The sequence below is a fragment of the Petromyzon marinus genome, chromosome 35 (assembly GCF_048934315.1).
Source record: "Petromyzon marinus isolate PM22_M1 ecotype Great Lakes invasive population chromosome 35, UKy_Petmar_22M1.pri1.0, whole genome shotgun sequence".
In the NCBI taxonomy this organism is placed as follows: Eukaryota; Metazoa; Chordata; class Hyperoartia; order Petromyzontiformes; family Petromyzontidae; genus Petromyzon; species Petromyzon marinus.
In genome coordinates, this window is record NC_133701.1 from 12596507 (window position 1) to 12620228 (window position 23722).

At 41.8% G+C, this 23722-nt stretch overlaps 1 protein-coding gene and 3 non-coding genes across 6 annotated transcripts in view; 2 read left to right on the forward strand and 2 right to left on the reverse strand.

Annotated features, from left to right (window-relative positions):
* The first annotated feature begins 3903 nt into the window (after window positions 1-3903).
* On the forward strand, window positions 3904-3975 carry TRNAG-UCC (transfer RNA glycine (anticodon UCC)). The gene has a single exon. It is a non-coding gene; the product is annotated as a tRNA-Gly (tRNA).
* A 3279-nt stretch (window positions 3976-7254) lies between these two features.
* Window positions 7255-7326, forward strand: TRNAG-UCC (transfer RNA glycine (anticodon UCC)). Its single transcript has one exon. It is a non-coding gene; the product is annotated as a tRNA-Gly (tRNA).
* A 4619-nt stretch (window positions 7327-11945) lies between these two features.
* On the reverse strand, window positions 11946-12017 carry TRNAG-UCC (transfer RNA glycine (anticodon UCC)). Its single transcript has one exon. It is a non-coding gene; the product is annotated as a tRNA-Gly (tRNA).
* An 8874-nt stretch (window positions 12018-20891) lies between these two features.
* Window positions 20892-23722, reverse strand: part of LOC116948962 (aldo-keto reductase family 1 member A1) — a 45253-nt gene continuing 42422 nt past the window's right edge. For all 3 annotated transcript variants that reach the window (XM_032966290.2, XM_032966289.2, XM_032966291.2), the window contains one exon: window positions 20892-23101. In XM_032966290.2, the coding sequence (XP_032822181.1) occupies window positions 23036-23101 (66 nt within the window). In that variant the 3' untranslated portion in view covers window positions 20892-23035. The remainder of the gene's footprint in view (window positions 23102-23722) is intronic.

Below are 23722 nucleotides of genomic sequence, written 5' to 3' on the forward strand. Positions count from 1 at the left end.
TCCATTGCACCATGTTATAAAGTTACTTATTAAGTGATAAACCTTCCACTACATACAGTACTTTTGCATTGACGAGAGTTGAGATTAGCACCATTTGCCAACATTCAAAGGATCAGCATGCCATCAACCAGGAGACTATGCCATAACCACCAAGCACACCTCATGTGATCGTGCATGTATTGCAAAAGCAATTTCTGAAAAGTTTAAAATTGTTGACAGTTCTTCCAACACATCTGTGAGAAATGTGTAAACGGTCACTGAGCTTCCTCAACACATCCAAATTCACCACTACACAACGCATGAACCAACATCGTTAAATGTAATTGCGTATTAACTTGCGCCCAATCTGAATAATATCATTAAACTGCAAAAATAAAACCCATGAAACCTTCGAGTATGTTGCAAAACTTTAACAGTAGAGGGCAGTGAAAATCTGCAAACTTCAAAGCGATTGGTGCAAACCCAATGTGCCTTCATTTGGCCATGTGTGGAATGTCGAGGCATGGATAAAATTCAAGAATGTCTATTTGCACCACGTGTTTGCAAGTGCGATGGTGGTATAATGGTCAGCATAGCTGCCTTCCAAGCAGTTGATCCGGCTTCGTTTCCCGGCCGTCGCAGTTTTTATGTTACCACTGAATTAATGTTAAAATTAGTTGTGTATCATGGAGTCAGTTTTGAGTCAGATTCAATTTGTTTTTCATTTGAAGACGAAAATGATTCATGACCAATAAAGATCGTCATATACAGCATACTTGATCATACCATGGTTCATCATCCAAACAGCAGCATCAAGTTCATGTTAAGCTTCATTCTTTGAAAACCTGAGTTCTAAATATATTTTACTCGGGATTCCTCAGATGCGTTCCTGTGAAAGAGTATTATTTGGTGCCTTCTTTCCTTTATGACAATAGATACGAGATCTTGCATTTAATGCAAAAGGCTTTGAGTTAACTTTATTGCTTCAAGAGATTTTTTCTAACCAAAAAATGTTTAATTAATATTTATTAATGTTCATGAAATTCGCATGCAGGAATTACTTTTATTTTCCTGCCATGTTAAAACAAGTCTAAACCATGATAATAATGAGTCATAGGATTATTAGTCTCTCCAAGAATCAAACGTGGAGTTTTCAGGTTCAACAGGAGAGCACTTATGGGAGAGATGTCCAAGCTAACATTGAGGCCCTCTGAAACCACGACCCAACAGTGGTCCATGACGATACGAAGCAAACACCTTCTAAAGAGGACAAACACACAATCATCAACATGATCATCGTTCTCACTGCCATCACCATTGTTTTCAATCATCATCACTGTCATCATTGCTCTTAATTCGCAATTAAATTTGGTTGAAGCTCTACACACTTTCAACATACCGCTACCATGTACCAGTAAACGGCATTCAAAAAGAGAGACATGCTTCATATCAATCTGAAATCTCCAATGTAGCTTCATTTGGATAGTTGCGTCGTGACATGGCTGACATTACAGCACTCTGTGTTGTTGGCAAACTGGTCAGCTTAGCTACCTCCTTAGCAGCTGATCTGGGTTTGGAGACCAGCCATTGCATACTTTTATTTGTTTTGGCTGAGTTGTTAATGTTACTGTTAATTGAATCAATATAGAATCATATTTATTTTATTAAGGTTTCGAGAGACTGGCTTATTTTTGCACCTTCCATTGCACCATGTTATAAAGTTACTTATTAAGTGATAAACCTTCCACTACATACAGTACTTTTGCATTGACGAGAGTTGAGATTAGCACCATTTGCCAACATTCAAAGGATCAGCATGCCATCAACCAGGAGACTATGCCATAACCACCAAGCACACCTCATGTGATCGTGCATGTATTGCAAAAGCAATTTCTGAAAAGTTTAAAATTGTTGACAGTTCTTCCAACACATCTGTGAGAAATGTGTAAACGGTCACTGAGCTTCCTCAACACATCCAAATTCACCACTACACAACGCATGAACCAACATCGTTAAATGTAATTGCGTATTAACTTGCGCCCAATCTGAATAATATCATTAAACTGCAAAAATAAAACCCATGAAACCTTCGAGTATGTTGCAAAACTTTAACAGTAGAGGGCAGTGAAAATCTGCAAACTTCAAAGCGATTGGTGCAAACCCAATGTGCCTTCATTTGGCCATGTGTGGAATGTCGAGGCATGGATAAAATTCAAGAATGTCTATTTGCACCACGTGTTTGCAAGTGCGATGGTGGTATAATGGTCAGCATAGCTGCCTTCCAAGCAGTTGATCCGGCTTCGTTTCCCGGCCGTCGCAGTTTTTATGTTACCACTGAATTAATGTTAAAATTAGTTGTGTATCATGGAGTCAGTTTTGAGTCAGATTCAATTTGTTTTTCATTTGAAGACGAAAATGATTCATGACCAATAAAGATCGTCATATACAGCATACTTGATCATACCATGGTTCATCATCCAAACAGCAGCATCAAGTTCATGTTAAGCTTCATTCTTTGAAAACCTGAGTTCTAAATATATTTTACTCGGGATTCCTCAGATGCGTTCCTGTGAAAGAGTATTATTTGGTGCCTTCTTTCCTTTATGACAATAGATACGAGATCTTGCATTTAATGCAAAAGGCTTTGAGTTAACTTTATTGCTTCAAGAGATTTTTTCTAACCAAAAAATGTTTAATTAATATTTATTAATGTTCATGAAATTCGCATGCAGGAATTACTTTTATTTTCCTGCCATGTTAAAACAAGTCTAAACCATGATAATAATGAGTCATAGGATTATTAGTCTCTCCAAGAATCAAACGTGGAGTTTTCAGGTTCAACAGGAGAGCACTTATGGGAGAGATGTCCAAGCTAACATTGAGGCCCTCTGAAACCACGACCCAACAGTGGTCCATGACGATACGAAGCAAACACCTTCTAAAGAGGACAAACACACAATCATCAACATGATCATCGTTCTCACTGCCATCACCATTGTTTTCAATCATCATCACTGTCATCATTGCTCTTAATTCGCAATTAAATTTGGTTGAAGCTCTACACACTTTCAACATACCGCTACCATGTACCAGTAAACGGCATTCAAAAAGAGAGACATGCTTCATATCAATCTGAAATCTCCAATGTAGCTTCATTTGGATAGTTGCGTCGTGACATGGCTGACATTACAGCACTCTGTGTTGTTGGCAAACTGGTCAGCTTAGCTACCTCCTTAGCAGCTGATCTGGGTTTGGAGACCAGCCATTGCATACTTTTATTTGTTTTGGCTGAGTTGTTAATGTTACTGTTAATTGAATCAATATAGAATCATATTTATTTTATTAAGGTTTCGAGAGACTGGCTTATTTTTGCACCTTCCATTGCACCATGTTATAAAGTTACTTATTAAGTGATAAACCTTCCACTACATACAGTACTTTTGCATTGACGAGAGTTGAGATTAGCACCATTTGCCAACATTCAAAGGATCAGCATGCCATCAACCAGGAGACTATGCCATAACCACCAAGCACACCTCATGTGATCGTGCATGTATTGCAAAAGCAATTTCTGAAAAGTTTAAAATTGTTGACAGTTCTTCCAACACATCTGTGAGAAATGTGTAAACGGTCACTGAGCTTCCTCAACACATCCAAATTCACCACTACACACCGCATGAACCAACATCGTTAAATGTAATTGCGTATTAACTTGCGCCCAATCTGAATAATTTCATAAAACTGCAAAAATAAAACCCATGAAACCTTCGAGTATGTTGCAAAACTTTAACAGCAGAGGGCAGTGAAAATCTGCAAACTTCAAAGCGATTGTGCAAACCCAATGTGCCTTCATTTGGCCATGTGTGGAATGTCGTGGCATGGATAAAATTCAAGATTGTCTATTTGCACCATGTGTTTGCAAGTGCGATGGTGGTATAATGGTCAGCATAGCTGCCTTCCAAGCAGTTGATCCGGGTTCGATTCCCGGCCGTCGCAGTTTTTATGTTACCACTGAATTAATGTTAAAATTAGTTGTGTATCATGGAGTCAGTTTTGAGTCAGATTCAATTTGCTTTTCATTTGAAGACGAAATTGATTCATGACCAATAAACATCTTCAGATCCAGCATACTTGATCATACCATGGTTCATCATCCAAACAGCAGCATCAAGTTCATGTTAAGCTTCATTCTTTGAAAACCTGAGTTCTAAATATATTTTACTCGGGATTCCTCAGATGCGTTCCTGTGAAAGAGTATTATTTGGTGCCTTCTTTCCTTTATGACAATAGATACGAGATCTTGCATTTAATGCAAAAGGCTTTGAGTTAACTTTATTGCTTAAAGAGATTTTTTCTAACCAAAAAATGTTTAATTAATATTTATTAATGTTCATGAAATTCGCATGCAGTAATTACTTTTATTTTCCTGCCATGTTAAAACAAGTCTAAACCATGATAATAATGAGTCATAGGATTATTAGTCTCTCCAAGAATCAAACGTGGAGTTTTCAGGTTCAACAGGGGAGCACTTATGGGAGAGATGTCCAAGCTAACATTGAGGCCCTCTGAAACCACGACCCAACAGTGGTCCATGACGATACGAAGCAAACACCTTCTAAAGAGGACAAACACACAATCATCAACATGATCATCGTTCTCACTGCCATCACCATTGTTTTCAATTATCATCACTGTCATCATTGCTCTTAATTCGCACTTTAATTTGGTTAAAAGCTCTACACACTTTCAACATACCGCTACCATCTACCAGTACAGAACATTCAAATAGAGACTTGCATCATAACAATCTTAAATCTCCAATGTGCCTTCCTTTCGATGGTTGTGTCGTGACATGGTTGACATCACACCACTCTGTGTTGGTGGCAACTGGTCATTTTAGCTGCCTCCTAAGCAGCTGATCTGGGTTTGGAGACCAGCCATTGCAGGTTTTTATTTGTTATGGCTAAGTTGTCAATGTTACTGTTAATTGAATCAATATAGAATCATATCTATTTGGTTAAGATTTCGGGAGACTGAATTATTTTTGCACCTTCCATTGCACCATGTCATCAAGTTACTTAGTAAGTGATAAACCTCCCACTACGTACAGTACTTTTGCATCGACGAGATTTGAGATTAGCACCATTTGCCACCATTCAAAGGATCAGCATGCCATCAACCAGGAGACTATGCCATAACCACCAAGCACACCTCATGTGATCGTGCATGTATTGCAAAAGCAATTTCTGAAAAGTTTAAAATTGTTGACAGTTCTTCCAACACATCTGTGAGAAATGTGTAAACGGTCACTGAGCTTCCTCAACACATCCAAATTCACCACTACACAACGCATGAACCAACATCGTTAAATGTAATTGCGTATTAACTTGCGCCCAATCTGAATAATATCATAAAACTGCAAAAATAAAACCCATGAAACCTTCGAGTATGTTGCAAAACTTTAACAGTAGAGGGCAGTGAAAATCTGCAAACTTCAAAGCGATTGGTGCAAACCCAATGTGCCTTCATTTGGCCATGTGTGGAATGTCGAGGCATGGATAAAATTCAAGAATGTCTATTTGCGCCCCGTGTCTGCAAGTGCGATGGTGGTATAATGGTCAGCATAGCTGCCTTCCAAGCAGTTGATCCGGCTTCGTTTCCCGGCCGTCGCAGTTTTTATGTTACCACTGAATTAATGTTAAAATTAGTTGTGTATCATGGAGTCAGTTTTGAGTCAGATTCAATTTGTTTTTCATTTGAAGACGAAAATGATTCATGACCAATAAAGATCGTCATATACAGCATACTTGATCATACCATGGTTCATCATCCAAACAGCAGCATCAAGTTCATGTTAAGCTTCATTCTTTGAAAACCTGAGTTCTAAATATATTTTACTCGGGATTCCTCAGATGCGTTCCTGTGAAAGAGTATTATTTGGTGCCTTCTTTCCTTTATGACAATAGATACGAGATCTTGCATTTAATGCAAAAGGCTTTGAGTTAACTTTATTGCTTCAAGAGATTTTTTCTAACCAAAAAATGTTTAATTAATATTTATTAATGTTCATGAAATTCGCATGCAGGAATTACTTTTATTTTCCTGCCATGTTAAAACAAGTCTAAACCATGATAATAATGAGTCATAGGATTATTAGTCTCTCCAAGAATCAAACGTGGAGTTTTCAGGTTCAACAGGAGAGCACTTATGGGAGAGATGTCCAAGCTAACATTGAGGCCCTCTGAAACCACGACCCAACAGTGGTCCATGACGATACGAAGCAAACACCTTCTAAAGAGGACAAACACACAATCATCAACATGATCATCGTTCTCACTGCCATCACCATTGTTTTCAATTATCATCACTGTCATCATTGCTCTTAATTCGCAATTAAATTTGGTTGAAGCTCTACACACTTTCAACATACCGCTACCATGTACCAGTAAAGGGCATTCAAAGAGAGACATGCTTCATATCAATCTGAAATCTCCAATGTAGCTTCATTTGGATAGTTGCGTCGTGACATGGCTGACATTACAGCACTCTGTGTTGTTGGCAAACTGGTCAGCTTAGCTACCTCCTTAGTAGCTGATCTGGGTTTGGAGACCAGCCATTGAATACTTTTATTTGTTTTGGCTGAGTTGTTAATGTTACTGTTAATTGAATCAATATAGAATCATATCTATTTTATTAAGGTTTCGAGAGACTGGCTTATTTTTGCACCTTCCATTGCACCATGTTATAAAGTTACTTATTAAGTGATAAACCTTCCACTACATACAGTACTTTTGCATTGACGAGAGTTGAGATTAGCACCATTTGCCAACATTCAAAGGATCAGCATGCCATCAACCAGGAGACTATGCCATAACCACCAAGCACACCTCATGTGATCGTGCATGTATTGCAAAAGCAATTTCTGAAAAGTTTAAAATTGTTGACAGTTCTTCCAACACATCTGTGAGAAATGTGTAAACGGTCACTGAGCTTCCTCAACACATCCAAATTCACCACTACACACCGCATGAACCAACATCGTTAAATGTAATTGCGTATTAACTTGCGCCTAATCTGAATAATTTCATAAAACTGCAAAAATAAAACCCATGAAACCTTCGAGTATGTTGCAAAACTTTAACAGCAGAGGGCAGTGAAAATCTGCAAACTTCAAAGCGATTGTGCAAACCCAATGTGCCTTCATTTGGCCATGTGTGGAATGTCGTGGCATGGATAAAATTCAAGATTGTCTATTTGCACCATGTGTTTGCAAGTGCGATGGTGGTATAATGGTCAGCATAGCTGCCTTCCAAGCAGTTGATCCGGGTTCGATTCCCGGCCGTCGCAGTTTTTATGTTACCACTGAATTAATGTTAAAATTAGTTGTGTATCATGGAGTCAGTTTTGAGTCAGATTCAATTTGCTTTTCATTTGAAGACGAAATTGATTCATGACCAATAAAGATCGTCAGATCCAGCATACTTGATCATACCATGGTTCATCATCCAAACAGCAGCATCAAGTTCATGATAAGCTTCATTCTTTGAAAACCTGAGTTCTAAATATATTTTACTCGGGAATCCTCAGATGTGTTCCTTTAAAAGAGTATTATTTGGTGCCTTCTTTCCTTTATGACAATAGATACGAGATCTTGCATTTAATGCAAAAGGCTTTGAGTTAACTTTTTTGCTTCAAGGGAATTATTTCGAACCAAAAAAATTCAAATTAACATTTATTAATGTTCATGTAATTCACATTCACGAATTACTTTGATTTTCCTGCCATGTTAAAACAAGTCTAAACCATGATAATAATGAGTCATGGGATCATTAGTCTCTCCAAGAATAAAACGCGGAGTTTTCAGGTTCAAGAGTAAAGCACTTATGGGAGAGATGTCCAAGCTAACATTGAGACCCTCTGAAACCACGACCCAACAGTGGTCCATGACGATACGAAGCAAACACCTTCTAAAGAGGACAAACACACAATCATCAACATGATCATCGTTCTCACTGCCATCACCATTGTTTTCAATCATCATCACTGTCATCATTGCTCTTAATTCGCAATTAAATTTGGTTGAAGCTCTACACACTTTCAACATACCGCTACCATGTACCAGTAAAGGGCATTCAAAGAGAGACATGCTTCATAACAATCTGAAATCTCCAATGTAGCTTCATTTTGATAGTTATGTCGTGACATGGCTGACATTACAGCACTCTGCGTTGGTGGCAAACTCGTCAGCTTAGCTACCTCCTTAGCAGCTAATCTGGGTTTGGAGACCAGCCATTGCAGGCTTTTATTTGTTTTGGCTGAGTTGTTAATGTTACTGTTAATTGAATCAATATAGAATCATATCTTTTTTATTAAGGTTTCGAGAGACTGGATTATTTTTGCACCTTCCATTGCACCATGTCATCAAGTTACTTCGTAAGTGATAAACCTTCGTCTACGTACAGTACTTTTGCATTGACGAGAATTGAGATTAGCACCATTTGCCACCATTCAAAGGATCAGCATGCCATCAACCAGGAGACTATGCATTAACCACCAAGCACACCTCATGTGATCGTGCATGTATTGCAAAATCAATTTTTGAAAAGTTTAAAATTGTTGACAGTTCTTCCAACACATCTGTGAGAAATGTGTAAACGGAATGTCGTGGCATGGATACAATTCTGTCTATTTGGGCCACGTGTCTGCGAGTCCGATGGTAGTATAATGTTCTTTGGGTCTTTCAGTAAAGTCACGTAGATAGGTTCAAAGAAAATAGCAAAAAACTACGACGTTTCGATCGCAATGCAAGTGGTCGTCATCAGGCTGAAAAAAGAGCATGAAGCTGCTGAGGCAGGCTGTTTTAAAGGTTTGAAATGGGTGTAGCCCAAGGGTCATAAACCTCTGCGCGCTCATCATGAAGGTCGCCCTCCGATCTTACATTAACATGCTAATTTCTCAGATTACCATCAATAGCCTGCTCACTTGGTTTATGACCCTTGGGCTACACCAATTTAAAACTTTAAAACAGCCTGCCTCAACAGCTTTCCTCTCTTTTTTTCAGCCTGATGACGACCGCGTGCATTGCGATCGAATCGTCGTAGTTTTTGGTTATTTTTGTTATTTTCTTTGAACCTATTGACGTGACCTTACCAAAAAAAACACAATAATATGAATTCCTGCAGTCACAAAAGCTGTAAGTCAAGGTGGTATAATGGTCAGCATAGCTGCCTTCCAAGCAGTTAATCCAGGTTCGGACCCTGGCCGTCCGAATTTTTATGTTCCGACTGGATTATTGTTAATATTTGGTGTGCAGCATTAAGACAGTTTAGAGTCAGATACAACGTTCTATCTAATTAATAACGAAATAAAATAATGACCAATAAGGATCGTCAAATCCAGCATGCTTGGTCATACCATGTTTGGTCACCCAAAGAGCTTGATCAAATGCGTGTGAAACCTTATTCTTTAAAAATCCTGAGTTCTTAATATATTGTACTGTTCCTGTAAAAGAGTATTATTTGCTACCTTCTTTCCTTTAGGACAATTGATTAGATACCTCATGTTCAATGCCAAAGGGTCTAAGTTAACTTATTAACTTCGAATAATGTTTGCCAACCAACACATTTTTCATTACTACGTTTTAATATTCATGGAATTCGTATGTATTAATGCCCATTATTTTCCTGACATACTAAAACAAGTGTAAACCGTGATAAAAATGTGTAATGGGATTATTAGTCTCTCTAGGAATCAAACGTGGAGTTTTCAGGTTCAAGAGTACAGTGATTTTGGGCAAAATATCCAAGCTAACATTGAAACTCTGAAACCAGGACCCAACAGTGATCTATGACAATACAGAAGCAGAAAACTTCCAAGCAGTTGATCTGGACTTGGTGCCCAGCCACGGCAGCCTTTTATTTGTCATGGCTGAGGTGTTAATATTGGGTGCACGATTTAATCCATTTTAAATGAAATATATTTTCCTTTATGTTAAAAAAAAGATTTTGGTCAGGTTAAGACTCCGAGAGACAGGATTGTTTTATTTAATTTTATTGCTTTTGCACCTTTATTTGCAGCAAGTAATAAATTGACTTACCGAGTAATAAACCTTCCACCACAAGAAGCCTGTTTGCTTCACTCGGAGTGAGGTCGGCACCATTTGCCGCCAATAAAAGGATCAGCATACCAACAACCAAAAGGCTATGCCAATAATCACCAAGCACACCTCATGTGATCCTGCGTATATTGCAAAAGCAATTTTTCAAAAGTGTAGAATTGTTGACAGCTCTTGCAACACATCTGTGAGAAATGTGTAAACGGTCACTGAGCTTCCTCAACACATCCAAATTCCCCACTACACAACGCATGCACTAAGATCTTTAAATTTTATTAAGTGGCAACTTGCGCCCAATCAGATTTAAATTTATCATTTGAAAAATGAAAACCTTTAGAACCTCCCATTATGTTGCAACATTTTAACATTAGAGGACAGGGTAAATCTGAAAAATGAAATGCCATTGCACCAAACCAACGTGCCTCCATTTTGCCATCTGTGGAATGTCGTGATCCGGGTTCGATTCCTGGGCATCGCAATTTTTCTGTTGCCACTGAATTAATTTTAGTATTAGGTGTGCATCATTAAATAAGTTTGGAGTCAGATCCAATTTGCTCTTTATTTGAAAACGAAAATGATTAATGACCAATAAGGATCGTAATATCGCACATACTTGGTCATACCATGGTTCGTTATCCAAACAGCTGCATAAAATTCATGTTAAACTTCATTCTTAAAAAATCTGATTTCTAAATATATTGTACTCGGGATTCCTCAGATGTGTTTTTGTTAAAGAGTATTACTTGGTGCCTTCTTTTCTCTAGGACAATAGATTCGACATCTTGCATTTAATACCAAAGGTTTTACGTTCATCTTTTTTCTTCAAAATTAGTTTTTTCCAACCAAAAGTGTTTAATTATTTTTTATTAATGTTCATAAAATTCGTATGCGCAAATTACCTTTATTTTCCTGCCATGTTAAAACAAGTCTAAACTATGATAATAATGAGTCATGGGATCATTAGTCTCTCCAAGAATCAAACGCGGAGTTTTCAGGTTCAAGAGTAAAGCACTTATGGGAGAGATGTCCAAGCTAACATTGAGGCCCTCTGAAACCACGACCCAACAGTGGTCCATGACGATACGAAGCAAACACCTTCTAAAGAGGACAAACACACAATCATCAACATGATCACCGTTCTCACTGCCATCACCACCGTTCTCAATCATCATCACTGTCATCATTTCTCTTAATTGGCACTTTGATTTGGTTAAAAAGTCGACACACTTACAACATACCGCTTCTGTATCATCATGAATCACTGTTGGGTCGTGGCTTCAGTCTCAATGTTAGGTTGGACATCTCTTCCCGACATACTGTTCTCTTGAACTTGAAAATGTCCACGTTTTATTCCTAGAGAGACTAATCATTATTATAATACCATTACTCATTATTATCATGGTTTAGACTTATGACAGGAACACATGTGTCATCAATCTATACGAATTTCATGAAATTTAATTAAACAAATAATGAAACGTTTTTGGGTTGGAAAGAAATCCCTTGAAGCTAAATAGTTATCTTAGACCCTTTGGCATTAAACGCAAGATGTCGAATCTATCGTCCTATTAGAAAGAAGGCACCAAATAATACTCTTTAACAGGAATACACCGAAGGAATGCCGAGTACAATATATTTAGACCTCAGGTTTTTAAAGAATAAAGTTTAACGTTAATTTGATCCAGGTGGGTGGCTGATCAAGAATGATATGACCAAGTATGCTGGATTTGATAATCCTTAGTGGTCATGATTACTTTTCGTTCTTCATTAAAAAAAGTAATTGGATCTGACTCTAAACTGACTTCATGATGCACACCCAATTTTAACAATAATTCAGTGGCAACATCAAAGTTGCGACAGCCGGGAATGAAACCCGGATCAACTGCTTGGAAGGCAGCTATGCTGACCATTACACCACCATCGCACTCACAGACACGTGGCGCAAGTAGTCAGCCCTTGAATTCTAGCCATGCCACGATATTCCACAAATGGAAAAATGAAGGCACATTGGGTTTGCAAAATCACTTTGAAGTTTGCAGCTTTTGACTGCCCTCTACTGTTAAAGTTTTGCAACATACTGGAAGGGTTTTGAGATTTTTTTTAATTAATGATAATGTATATCAGATTGTGCGCAAGTTGCTTCGTAATTAAAGTTAACACAAAACAGCACTAGTTGTAATAATGCATGTTCTTGTTAAAACATTGGCGGAGGAATGGAACGGTAGCGACGTGGTCAGTGCATTGCGCTGACCACTGTTGTGATGTAATTTTTCGGTCTTAACCATCAATATTCGCTCCTTTTCTCACTCATCTCCATGTCACCTGCTCTCCCTGCCCTGTCGGCATCCTCATGCTCTCTCTCTCCCTCTCTCGCTTTACTCTGAATGCACCAGAGCGAACATGAAATAAATATTATCAGTAAACAAGTGGTGTTTCTTGCCATGATGTTCAGGAATAGATCTGAATGGCAATTTTTATTATATCGAGAAACACTGACTCATCTCTTGTACTAATGTATACTCCTATCATCTGACTGGTACTCATTTTCTCACTGCTCTCAACTTACTTTTCTTCTTTTCTGAGGCTGCCCAAAAACCTGACGAATGTCATTGCCACCCTTCCTCTTGCTCATGACGTCACTCCACTGTGAATGAACGCTGACTGTAATAAAACTGTGAATGAAAGCTGACTGTAATAAAACTGCTTGCACTTTAATCAAATATACACTAATAATGCTATTTATCATAAGCAAGTACAGCTATACACGAAACTATACGAATATGCATAAATGAAAGCTAATACTGTCTACAAATATTACACATGCAGCGCAACATAAATGATTGACACTTTAATCAAACTTCACGTGGGCTTTACGACAAATATTACGCAATGAAGACATTCACGTTATATTCTTGGTTCTTTCGGTAAAGTCACGTAGAAAGGAAACAATAAAATATGAATCCCTGCAGTCACGAAAGCTTTAAATACAAAAAAAAACATTCACGTTCGTTGAATACGCCCGTGAGTGCCACAGTTGGTCCCTGGGTGAATGTGTGGCTAAATTAACTTCCCAAGTAACTTACTTAGCTATGATAGCTAACGTGAGTGATGATTGATTAGCAATCGCAAATCGGCCCGTTTTCACCAAAAAAGTTTGTTTCCACTCGACAGTGATATAGCCCACGTAACACGCATATTACATTCTAGTTTTACACTTTTTAATACATTTGAAAGCAATGAAATGGAGAGACAGGACAGTGTTTGACATTGATTGTACCTACCCACAGCAGTCGAGTAACGGCTTCTGCTGGGGTCCGGCAACACCACTTGGACAAACCACACACAGAACTGCAGTACACCGTAATACTAGAACCGGTAGTAATAATAATGGCAATTTGTTCAGTTTAGTTATGATTATGATTACATTTGCTAATTCTTATTTCGGACGGCGGTGCGTGGTTGCCTGTCGTAGCATAGCAATTATTTTTAAAAATATATTTTTTATATCAATATATGGGGGGGGGGGGGGGGGGGGGTGGGACATTTTGAGCATATTTAAATTTTGGGGGGGATGTGTCCCCCCCAATATGTATTATAATTACGGCCTTGATACATTACTATAGGATACACGACTATACTGTACATTATACACTACTATACTATACACTACTATACTATACGCTACTGTACTATACATTACTACACTATACACTACTACATTATACACTACTATACACTACTACATTAAACACCACTACACTATAGACTACTACACTATTATACACTACTCTATTATGCACAGACTCTAGCCATTCCCGAGGGAATTCTTAGGCGTGCCCAGGCCAGCCGAGCGACATCGTCCCGCCTGCAGCGTGTCCTGGGCCGAGGTTAAGTGTGGTGCCGCCGCAGCGGAGCCGCTCCGTCGGGGCCGTACCCACCGCCGTGACGCCGCCACCGGGGAGTGACAACGCCGATGCCGCCCCCCCCCCGAATGAATACACGCACACCCCACACACGCATTCCCCACATAGGGCCCGCGGGGTGGGTCACCTGGCCGACGGGTTTTCGTCCAGAAGCCCCTAATGGGATCAAGCTTCATGGTTTCCTGCGGCCGGGGAATTGGGCGACCTACCTTCGAGGCTGACCAGCACCGCGGCGCCGTGACCTGATATTATAATGGCATGGTTACGGCAGGGGCGGTAAAGCCACCGCGGATAAGATCACACACACAGCACGGGTCAGTAGGCTGATAGCGAGGGAACAGAGAGCGGACGTCGGAGAGATCACTGCGGTGAAGCCTTCAGAGGAGGATCCGACCATCAAAAGGGCGGGAGAATCCCGGCCTCTGATTGGACGGGAGGCCAAGGTGCGGAACAGCGGGACGCCTTTGTTATAGGTAGGATTAGGGATCCAAATAACAAAGGGACAGGAATAGCCAGGCCTCTGATTGGACCGGGGGGCACAGTGTGCGGGAACAGTGGGATGCCTTTTTTATAGGTAGGATTAGGGATCCGAATGTCAAAGGGACAGGAATATCTCGGCCTCTGATTGGACCGGGGGGCACGAGCGGAGGAGCAACTGAATGCCTTTTGTTATAGGTGGGATTATAGATCCGAATATCAAAGGGCACGGGTGCGCAAGTGCAGGCACCGCGGAATGCCTTTGTGATAGGTAGGGTAAAAGGCAGGTGATTGAGACACTAAAAGGAGAGTTCTTCCAGTCATAGAAGTCCACGGAGCATTGGAGCCGGCCGTTCGGATCGTCCGTCTGATGACTTTCATCGCAGCCAGGCACAATCTTCTACGGAGATGACCCACAGCATCGCCCTTCTACAACTTCCAGCGCATCAGAGTGGAAGTGGGCATAAGCAAGAGAGAGAGGTGAGTTTGGGCTATTTAATCGAGGGTAGATTTTGAACTCGCGACCTATCGACCACCGCCGACGCCCGATCGGCATAGATCCTGACAGCGCAGGACTCCCGTCCTCAAGCGATCCCGCAACCCACGCCTCCAATTAGCTGGATTACAGGCGCACGCCACCGCGCCCGGCTAATCGAGGCTAGAAAGCGGAGCGATAGGCAGGCTAAATTGAATCTAGAATCCTCGAAGGATAGGCTAGCGTCTACTGACCCACGCAAACCCACGTAGTTTAGCGGGTTACTCGCGGTGAATAAAATAGGTAGTAGGGGGATAAACTGTGTCGTGTGGTCTTTGTGAGTGTGAAGAGGAGGTTGGAGTGTCTTGCGTTTGCGTGCACGCGCGGTTGTTTACAACGAGGCAGAGTGCTTAGCGTGCGCGTGCCTACGCGGCTGCTTACGGGAGAGCTTAGCGTTCGCGCACCTGTGCGACTGTTCACGGGAGTACTTGGTGTTTGCGTGCCCAGGCGGCTGTTTACGGGAGTGCTTAGCGTTCGCGTACCTATGCGACTGTTTACGGGAGTGTCTTGTGGTCGCGTGCATGCGCGGTTGTTTATAGCGAAGCAGAGAGCTAAGCTCCTGGTGTGCGCGTATACGCGCGGTTGTTTAAACGGCCCTTTAAATCAAAGCGGAGTGATTCCCTCCAATCAGCGGCGCGCGCACGGCAGACGCCCTTGCCCTCTCACCCCCGACCCCAACTCCCTCCAGTGTGATTGGTGTACGGGGCTGGGCAGGTAGCGGCGTCAGGTTTGTTCTTGCCTGGGCGCGTGGAGCGTGTGTGTGAGGGAGTCACGCGTCGGCATACCGTACCCATATGGTTACGTACGGGAATCACGCGTCGGCGCACCCATTTGTTTACGTACGGGAGTCACGCATCGGCGCGCCGTACCCGTTTGTTCACATGCGGGACGGAGTCTTGTTTCGCGAGCGCGCTCACCGCAGCACGCCGCCACTGAACAGCGTAGCGCGTCGTAAGGTAAGAGCAGGCGGCCCCACCGATTGAAACATGCCGATGCGGTCAGCAACAAAGTCGGGGGTACAGGGGGGCGAGGAAGTGGAGGCCGGTAGCCCGGACCCCACAGAACAGCCGGGGGGTAGTGGGACGAATGTAACGGGGGAGTCGGGGGACAACGGCCCAGACAATTCGGTGATGGCGGGGGACGGTAGCCCCTACATAAGAACCAGGCTACAGTCTACATTATAGACGGCCAGTACACTCAGCAAACTTAAGAACCAGGCTATCTACATGACTTTACCGAAAGAACCAAAGAATATGGTATACGTATATTTATTTTTATGTTAGGCGTAGAGTTGGAATGACTGTCCGAAACACATCCCTAATTTTTCGTACCAACTTAACAGGAAACGCCATTTCCGATTCACGAAATTTCGTTTTATGCGTGCTTTTTTAAAGGACACATACCTTTCGTAAATCTAGGTATACCTGTCTTATTAATTAATGTTCATGAAATTGGTATGCATTAATGACCAATGTATAAATGAGGAATGGAATGTGTAGTCTATCTAGGAATGAAACGTAGAGTTCTCGGTTCCAAGATCACTCGGAATAACAACAGTGATCCACGACGATCTAGACTCAGACACCTTCTAAAGTAGGCAAACCCACAATCATCAACATAATCATCGTTGTCTATCACTATCATCATCATTGCTCCTAATTCACGATGAAACAAAAAATAAAAGCTCCACACACTGACAACATACCACTACTATGTACCAATAGAGGGCACTCAAAGAGCGACATTCTTGATATTGATCAAACATCTCCAATGCGCCTTCCTTTTGCCAGTTGTGTCCTGGCATGGCGAACATTCAGGCACTGTGCGAGCGATGGTGATTTACTGGTCAGCTTACAGTGAGGGAAAAAAGTATTTGATCCCCTGCTGATTTTGTACGTTTGCCCACTGACAAAGAAATGATCAGTCTGTAATTTTAATGGTAGGTTTATTTGAATAGTGAGAGACAGAATAACAACAACAAAATCCAGAAAAACGCATGTCAAAAATGTTATAAATTGATTTGCATTTTAAAGAGGGAAATAAGTATTTGACCCCCTCTCAATCGAGAAAGATTTCTGGCTCCCAGGTGTCTTTTATACAGGTAACGAGCTGAGATTAGGAGCACACTCTTAAAGGGAGTGCTCCTAATCTCAGCTTGTTGCCTGTGTAAGGGAGTAGTGGGTGATGTCACGTCACTCTCGCCCTCGGAGAGTGGCGTCGCAGAACGTGACGTCAGGCGGACCCTGGGGGGACGGTGACGTCATGCCCCAGGGGGGTATTTAAAGGGGGACCCGGGATGTAACAGGGGTCGTCGTCGGGGGTAGGAGTGGGGACTCAGGGGGGCTGATCCTCACCCAAGGCTAGGGGAGGCCACTCCGCCCGACCGGCCGAGGTTGGGGTTGTAGGGATCCTGGTAGCCCTGTTCCCTGGCGAGTTATCGGCTAGGGGGGTTGGTTGACGTAAGCCCATAACACATCTTCTGGGTTCTTTCGGTAAAGTCACATAGAATGGTGATAAAATAATAAAAATAATAATAACAGAATAAAATTCTCACGACGTTTTGACCACAACACAAGTAGCCTTCCTCAGGTGAAGAAACAGGACTGTCCGGAAGACAGCGCTTGAGTGAACCCTGCCAAGCTTGACAGCGTATTTTCAGCTGTGTGGGAGGAACAGAGCACCTTGACAAAGGAGTTTACATATAAATTAGCATGTAACTGGGGGATTAGCATGATGCTGGTGTGAGGGTTGAGGACCACGGAGAGCGACGAGCTCGGACCGGAGGAGGGGGGAGAGGAGTTTACATATATATTAGCATGTAACGGGGGGATTAGCATGATGTTGGTGTGAGGGATTAGCACCACGGAAAGCGACGAGCTTTGTTCAGATGGACGAGTCCATCTATGTACGGAACGGAGGAGGGGGGAGAGGAGTTTACATATCAACAGTAAATTAGCATGTAAGCCCTTAATAAACGTTGCATGAGCCCCTAACCACAACCCGCCTCGGAGCCGTGGATTGCGCCGCAACAACTGGCGTCAGAAGTGGACTTTTTCAAGGAGATGCTCTTGAAAAAGTGGAACCCACCTGTTGCGTCTTCCAACGACGCAGAGGCAGCGACCCGGGACCGGACGACCCCGGGCTCCGTGGCTCCGGTTATTGCGGCCACGGCTGGTGTGTCTACAGCACCAGTGGAGGACATCGGGCGCGCTGGGGAGACGGCCTCCATTACAGGTCCTCCAACGACCACGTGGCAGGCCGCCGCCATCGTGACCATCGCGGCGGAGAAGCGGTCGGGAGCGGCCATTTTGGAGGTGCCACGTGGTGCGCAGCCTGCTGCTGAAGCAGCTGTGGCCACCATGGCCAAGACCAAAGAGCTCTCCAAGGATGTCAGGGACAAGATTGGAGACATACACAAGGCTGGAATGGGCTACAAGACCATTGCCAAGCAACTTGGTGAGAAGGTGACAACAGTTGGTGCGATTATTCGCAAATGGAAGAAACACAAAAGAACTGTCAATCTCCCTCGGCCTGGGGCTCCATGCAAGATCTCACCTCGTGGAGTTGCAATGATCATGAGAACGGTGAGGAATCAGCCCAGAACTACACCGGAGGATCTTGTCAATGATCTCAAGGCAGCTGTGACCATAGTCACCAAGAAAACAATTGATAACACACTATGCCATGAAGGACTGAAATCCTGCAGCGCCCGCAAGGTCCCCCTGCTCAAGAAAGCACATATACATGCCCGTCTGAAGTTGGCCAATGAACATCTGAAAGATTCAGAGGACAACTGGGCGAAAGTGTTGTGGTCAGATGAGACCAAAATGGACGGGGTCATGTACTGTCAAATCTTAAATAAAAACCTCCTTCCCTCAGCCAGGGCATTGAAAATGGGTCGTGGATGGGTATTCCAGCATGACAATGACCCAAAACACACGGCCAAGGGCAACAAAGGAGTGGCTTAAGAAGAAGCACATTAAGGTCCTGGAGTGGCCTAGCCAGTCTCCAGACCTTAATTTCATAGAAAATCTGTGGAGGGAGCTGAAGTTTCGAGTTGCCAAACGTCAGCCTCGAAACCTTAATGACTTGGAGATCTGCAAAAAGGAGTGGGACAAAATCCCTCCTGAGATGTGTGCAAACCTGGTGGCCAACTACAAGAAACGTCTGACCTCTGATTGCCAACAAGGGTTTTGCCACCAAGTACTAAGTCATGTTTTACAGAGGGGTCAAATACTTATTTCCCTCATTAAAATGCAAATCAATTTATAACATTTTTGACATGCGTTTTTCTGGATTTTTTTGTTGTTATTCTGTCTCTCACTGTTCAAATAAACCTACCATTAAAATGATAGACTGATCATTTCTTTGTCAGTGGGCAAACGTACAAAATCAGCAGGGGATCAAATACTTTTTTCCTTCACTGTAGCTGTTGTTAATCGTCTGCACAATTGGGTCAATTTAGAATCAAATCTCTATCGCTTTATTTATATCAACAATGTTGCAAAGGTTTAGACTTCGAGAGACTGAATTGTCGTTTTGATGGCGCTGCTTGTCATGTCATCAAGTAACTTAGCAAGTGGTAAACCTTCCACCACATACAGCCCTTTTTCATTCACTCGGAGTTGGTCAGAAACATTTGCCACCAGTAAAAGGATCAGCATGCCATCAACCTAGAGGCTATGCCCATTACCACAAAACACACTTCATCTGATCGTGCATCGATAGAAAAAGCAATTCATAAAGGTTTAAAATTGTTGACATTTCTTGTAACACATCTTTGAAAATTGTGAAACTCACTCAACTTCTTCAACAGCTTTCCCTTTCCCTGGTATAAAATGTATCCACTCAGTGGCCCCTGAAAAAAAGTATCTGTCCGGTGAGTTGGGTGATCAGCAATCTGTGGTCCGGGCTGTACAAAACTCACGTCCCATTGTGTGGAGCATTATTGGAAACAAATAAGCAATAAACAGACGAAATTACATTTAAGTAACATCTTCTATGGCTATTAAATCAAGACAAACATTTTGAAACAATTGAATCTCACCAAAATTTGTATTCATCAGTGGCCTAAAATGCATTTCCAGCACATGAACCGTTATTTCCTACCTTTAATGAAAGCAACTTGGATCTAACGCTACCAGTGACGAATCTCATTTTAGGGTCAAAAGCTACTCCTGAATAGTACGGATGCTTGAATCCTGGATCGTTATTCTGGACTTGGCTTTAAGTCTCTGTGGCACTGTCCAGCATGAGAACTTTGGCTATTGGAGCCCCATGCCCAGGCATCATCCATGTAGTGGGTGTTTGTCAGTTATCCACAGGGACACCAAAAGGTTTTTGGAAGCTCAGGACAAAATGCCACACGCTCCGAGGCCTCCCTTGCCCAATACCCCAACCCTAACAAGGACAAATATCTCCCGTATAGTCTTAACAGACTTTTGGGGAAAGTACTGTTAGCGAGCACCTATGAAGGCTGGGACACACGAGGTGGGTGGTCAGCACCACAGCCAGTAGCAATGTTTACACGTTGCACCAGGTACTCATTTGAGGCTGAGTCTACCTAGGGGAGGCCCAGGACCGATTCAAATTTTCGTCACTGATATTGGCCTGAGAGGGAATCGAACTTGGGTCGCCGGGTTCTCCTGTTTGTCGATGGAGTGGATGTTAGTTATTATTGTGCATTTGACTACGATGCCAGTGCAGAGTAACACCTGGGCAATGCAAAACATGTTTCAAGTAATGATGAAAGTACATTATATAGATCCTCAAATGTGCTTTATTAGAAGTTTAGAAGTTAAAAAAAATCTCAAAATGTGTCCGATGTGTTAAAATGTTGATAAAAAAAAACACAACTGCAATAACCTTTTAAAGGAAATATTTAATTTCAATTGGATTCAAATACCATACAGAACTGGAGCGATACATGACATGAGACTAACGTCTCTCCAGCAGGATGGCAGCACGGCCATAATACGTGTTTGATGTCAGGGAAAAAAACACAGAACAGATATTGCAGCCCAGCGCAGGTGTATGAACTAAAGTATTTGACTATGAGAGGAACAGTTTAAACACAGGTTGTTTTTTACATTGGAGTAAATATTTCTGTGGGCAAACATGGTCAAAACTATAAATGCATTTATAATTTGATACACTGAACAAATCGGGTTTTAATTTACTCCAGAAAATGACTCAATAAAACCTCACCGTGCTTTGACAATCACAGGCGCACAACCTATTGCAAAATAAACTGTACTATTTCTTTTGACCTCTGTATGTTGCCAAGAGAAAAATGTCATTAAGCGCTTTGTGCAAATCACCACCGAGATGGCAGTGTAATTTAGTACAGTTATTTTCAAACTTCCAGTAAAGATTGCAGTCCAATTCCACTACAACTGGCTAACATTTTAACATCCTATCTTCTCCATTCCTGAAAATCAGACATATCGTCCCATGGTATACGGCCAAGTGGCCACATTGCATACGTCATGGTACAACACGAAACCTGAATATGGCTCTTGGCGAGAGGATTGTAGCCCCCAGTATGCGGTAGAATTTGCTCAAGGGACAAACATAACTCAACTGGCTGCTTGGAACCTTATTAATTCACCAGTTTTTTCCCATCGCAGCTCTGCAGCTATACACTGATGGAATATGGGCTTATAAAGTATTCTGCCTGCAAGTTAAATTATGAGCAGCTCATTTTGCAGAGTATTAGTGTGGCTGCCCTATTTTACCGTGAGCTGTTTAGAACTGGAAACAATTTGGTATCTAAAGTGAAAAAACCCATGCGCTAAATGATTTCTGCAGTCGTGCATGAAAGCTGGCTGGCAGAAATTCCCCACATGCTGGCTAACCAAGAAGACCAAACTTTAACTAGAATCAAGTTCTGAAATTATGTACACATACGTCAGTCATGACTAATCCACTGCTAGATGAAAGCCTCACAAACGTTTGATCTGTTGAACTACCTTTCTACCAACAACGTGAGCAGACAGGTTTTAGGAAAGGTCTCTCTACCATGGACCTACATGGATGGAAGGCGAGTTTAGTGGATTATTTTGTTACCCTGTAAGGTCGAGGTTTGAATACGCCTACAAGAGTAAATGCTGGGACGACGTGCCTGCATTCCAGGCACCAACGATGTAAACTCTCAAAAAGTAATTATTTGCTAATGCAGGACACTGCTTTGTATGTGGGATTAAGGCACAGCGATGTTATGATTAATTCAAGCCAGCAACACAAACCGACAGAGGCTCTGCGGGCTCAAAATGTGTGGTCACGTGTCTTTTTAAGAGTGAAGCATTATCAATGAACATCACTCTTGCTCATCGGCATTCAAAAAGCCCCCATGTCTACCGAGCAAAAACTGTCACAATCACTATCAACAGTTCACAAGACATTTGGCAATTAGTAACAAATACGTTTAAAAAAATGTGTAGAGTATGATTCCAGAAAATCGAAGAAAATCAAACAGTTGAACATTTATATTTCAGAAAAGTACTTTTATATTTACGTGAATACCATTTTAAAAAAGATTTTAGATAATCATTCAAACAATGCATTGGTAAACATTGTTAAATCAGGTATGGAATTTGAAAAAAATCACTGGTATGCTTAAAGCCAATATTTGAGACATCAAGGGTAACAATACGTGGCAGTAACAACATACCGCTACAATACAAACAAATGAAAGGAAACCTCCACCTCAGGTGTTTTGTGCAACATGCCCCTGGAATATAACCCAATGTAGCCAAACTTAAGTTGACGGAATAGCCAATCATGCAAAACACACCATGGTGACATTACTTGCTTAGTTAATTAGTCAAGCAACTTGACAGGACATACAACAGTGCCTGCATTCGTCTCCTACAATTGTCACACATTTCATCTGCAGGGGATGGCAGTGGGGACGGAGATATCTAATTAATTTATCTCCATTGTGCTTTTATGGGGAGGGGGGGGTTTGCCAGGGACGACAGAGGCAAGCAAATCCCAGCTCAAGATCTAGTAGGGGTCGTTGAAGGGGTAGTGTGGATGCCCAGCGTCCCTGGGAATCATCTTGCCATCAGCCTGCAACAAATGATGAGATACAGTGAGGGAAAAAAGTATTTGATTCCCTGCTGATTTTGTACGTTTGCCCACTGACAAATAAATGATCAGTCTATAATTTTAATGGTAGGTTTATTTGAACAGTGAGAGACAGAATAACAACAAAATCCAGAAAAACGCATGTCAAAAATGTTATAAATTGATTTGCATTTTTAATGAGGGAAATAAGAATTTGACCCCCTCTCAATCAGAAATATTTCTGGCTCCCAGGTGTCTTTTATACAGGTAACGAGCTGAGATTAGGAGCACACTCTTAAAGGGAGTGCTCCTAATCTCAGCTTGTTACCTGTATAAAAGACACCTGTCCACAGAAGCAATCAATAAATCAGATTCCAAACTCTCCACCATGGCCAAGACCAAAGAGCTCTCCAAGGATGTCAGGGACAAGATTGTAGACCTACACAAGGCTGGAATGGGCTACAAGACCATTGCTAAGCAGCTTGGTGAGAAGGTGACAACAGTTGGTGCGATTATTCGCAAATGGAAGAAACACAAAAGAACTGTCAATCTCCCTCGGCCTGGGGCTCCATGAAAGAGCTCACCTCGTGGAGTTGCAATGATCATGAGAACGGTGAGGAATCA